Source organism: Schistosoma mansoni, chromosome 5, assembly GCF_000237925.1.
Source record: "Schistosoma mansoni strain Puerto Rico chromosome 5, complete genome".
In the NCBI taxonomy this organism is placed as follows: Eukaryota; Metazoa; Platyhelminthes; class Trematoda; order Strigeidida; family Schistosomatidae; genus Schistosoma; species Schistosoma mansoni.
Genome location: NC_031499.1, coordinates 3475564 through 3477867, shown reverse-complemented (window position 1 = coordinate 3477867; position 2304 = coordinate 3475564). Strand labels below are relative to the sequence as shown.

General features: G+C 33.9%; 1 protein-coding gene across 1 annotated transcript in view; it reads left to right on the top strand.

Annotated features, from left to right (window-relative positions):
* The window catches only part of Smp_160120 (hypothetical protein), a gene marked incomplete at both ends in the record, with an annotated part of 15028 nt that extends 13455 nt beyond the window's left edge, over positions 1-1573 (top strand). The window contains one exon of the mRNA XM_018797659.1: positions 1533-1573. Coding sequence (XP_018652679.1) covers positions 1533-1573 — 41 coding nt within the window. The remainder of the gene's footprint in view (positions 1-1532) is intronic.
* Between the last annotated feature and the right edge of the window lie 731 nt (positions 1574-2304).

Below are 2304 nucleotides of genomic sequence, written 5' to 3'. Positions count from 1 at the left end.
CGCTCGCGGGGCGGGATCGTGGATACGCAGTGCTGAGGAGTCCCACAATAGAACGAAAAGGCCGTCCAATGCTTCCAGGTTTTCCATGGTGGTCTAGTTTCAATTGACTCATGATTTCAACTACATAATATTCTTATTCACTTTAATAGTTCAGTGTGATCAATTTGTTGTAGATGAATGCTATCATTATTAAGCATAATAGTACACTTCTTGTTTAAATAAAAAACATTTCACATTCTTGAATCAAGAAAACAAATAATCATCAGTTTACTTTATGACCCTATCAGTTCAGAACTGGTTAAGGACAAGTACTATCTTGATCAATATTGAATTTCTTTTGTTAAAGCTGGATTTTCTTTTTGTTGTTGTTGTTGAAATTGTCTTCTTATTTTTTTCAGTTCTACACTATTACAGTTACTAATTTCACAAATACTTTTATTAATCACTAATCATATAAAAGATTGTAAGCAAAGATGGATAGTGGCTAGCAGTGGAATCCAGGACGCGCGTTTCGTCCTATTTGGGACTCGTCGGCTAGATGTACCTGCATCTCAGAGTTGATGTTCACTCTGGGATTCGAACCCAGTACCTTTCGCTTCAAACGCCATAGCGCTATCCACTCCGCTACTGAGTCCTTTGCTTACAATGCTTGAGAATTAAGGCTATATCAAGGCAATATGCACAGTATGCATATATGCCAATAAGAGGCTGACCAGTTGCAGTCTTAAACATCAATGGGAAGATTCAAACAAACAATACTAGGTGAACATATGCAAGATTATTTCATTGACTGTAATAATCTATACTTATTGTAAATAAAGTTGACTATTACTATCCGGCTGAAAAGGCTTTTTTTAATATTAGAGCTGAGTTAGTAATCAAGATACTATGATTAAGAAGTTGACCACTTCAATCAATGAGATACACAACTAGAAATTAACTGATTTTTATCAGTCATTGTCAATTTAGAGTTTTGACACAAATATTCAATGGCTTAAGATAGTATACCACATTAGAACGATGAAATGAAACAATGTAGCAATAATAAAACAGGTTAATCATTGATAATATGGTCAGAGATTAAATGAAGGAAAGGTATGTATGAACGAATAGTAAAGCTCAAGTTGTAGAGAAAGATAGAGAGTAAATGTATCTGCTAGATTGTAACTCATTTTAAACCATTTCAACAGATTTCTTCGACCACTGATCACTGTTATCGCATGAATTTCAATCAGATAGTATGCATCTACCAACAGGACTCCTTTCTCCCTGTATTATATCTTTATATAAAATCTTTTCTTACTACCACTGAAGTAACTACTTCTATGAATTTAGTGTTCATCTTGTTAAGCTAATGAGGCATGTCAACTTGGAGCGATGCATATGTATGCCTTGTCCTACATTTTAGTTGACTTACTGACCAATAGGGTTCAGACCCCACATTTATCAACTTTGTAGAATAATGCTACGTCTTGATTTTCTCATCCTAAGCTTTTTATCAACCTCTACACCAGCTAATATCGACCGTTGAGGTTGGCGGTGGTTAACCTTGTATAATACATACCCTAGCTAATCCACCTTACCACTAATTAAATTTAGTCTATAAATCAACATTGATTACATTTAACCAACTACTTTGGTATTTTATTTAACTCAGATTTTGTGATTATTGTCAGCTTTATTAACTATTTGACTATTATCAGAAGGGAGTTTTGTGGAGATTTTTATTCATTTTATATAGTTGAAATCATGAGTCAATTAAAGCTAGACCACCACAGAAAACCTGGAAGCGTGAGACTGATAGGTCCTGGGTTCGAATCTCACGATGCGGGATCGTGGATGCCACTGCTGAGGAGTCCCGCAATAGGATGAAACGGCCGTCCAGTGCATCCAGGTTTTCTATGGTGGTCTAGCTTCAATTGACTCATGATTTCAACTATATTTGACTGTTAATTTGTTTTCTAGAAACAATATTTTTAAAATATTAATGCTGTACTCAATTTATGCGTTTATTAAAAATAATTATTATTTGACCTATCAGGTGATTAAACATATAACTATCGAAAATCAATAATTATTGAACATCTAATTTGTTTTGTTATGTATGAGGTTCCTTATCCACACTTATTCATACCCTTCATATAACAAAAACTAGGACATTGAAATTTTATGTCTCAATAGATCAGTTCAAATTATCTAGTTTGGAATGAAGATCGAATCGTATAAACTGTCTACCTTGTTATTACTAACTAAGTTTAAATTGATGATTTATTGCATCAAGTAAAAGGAGTAGTATTGTACTTG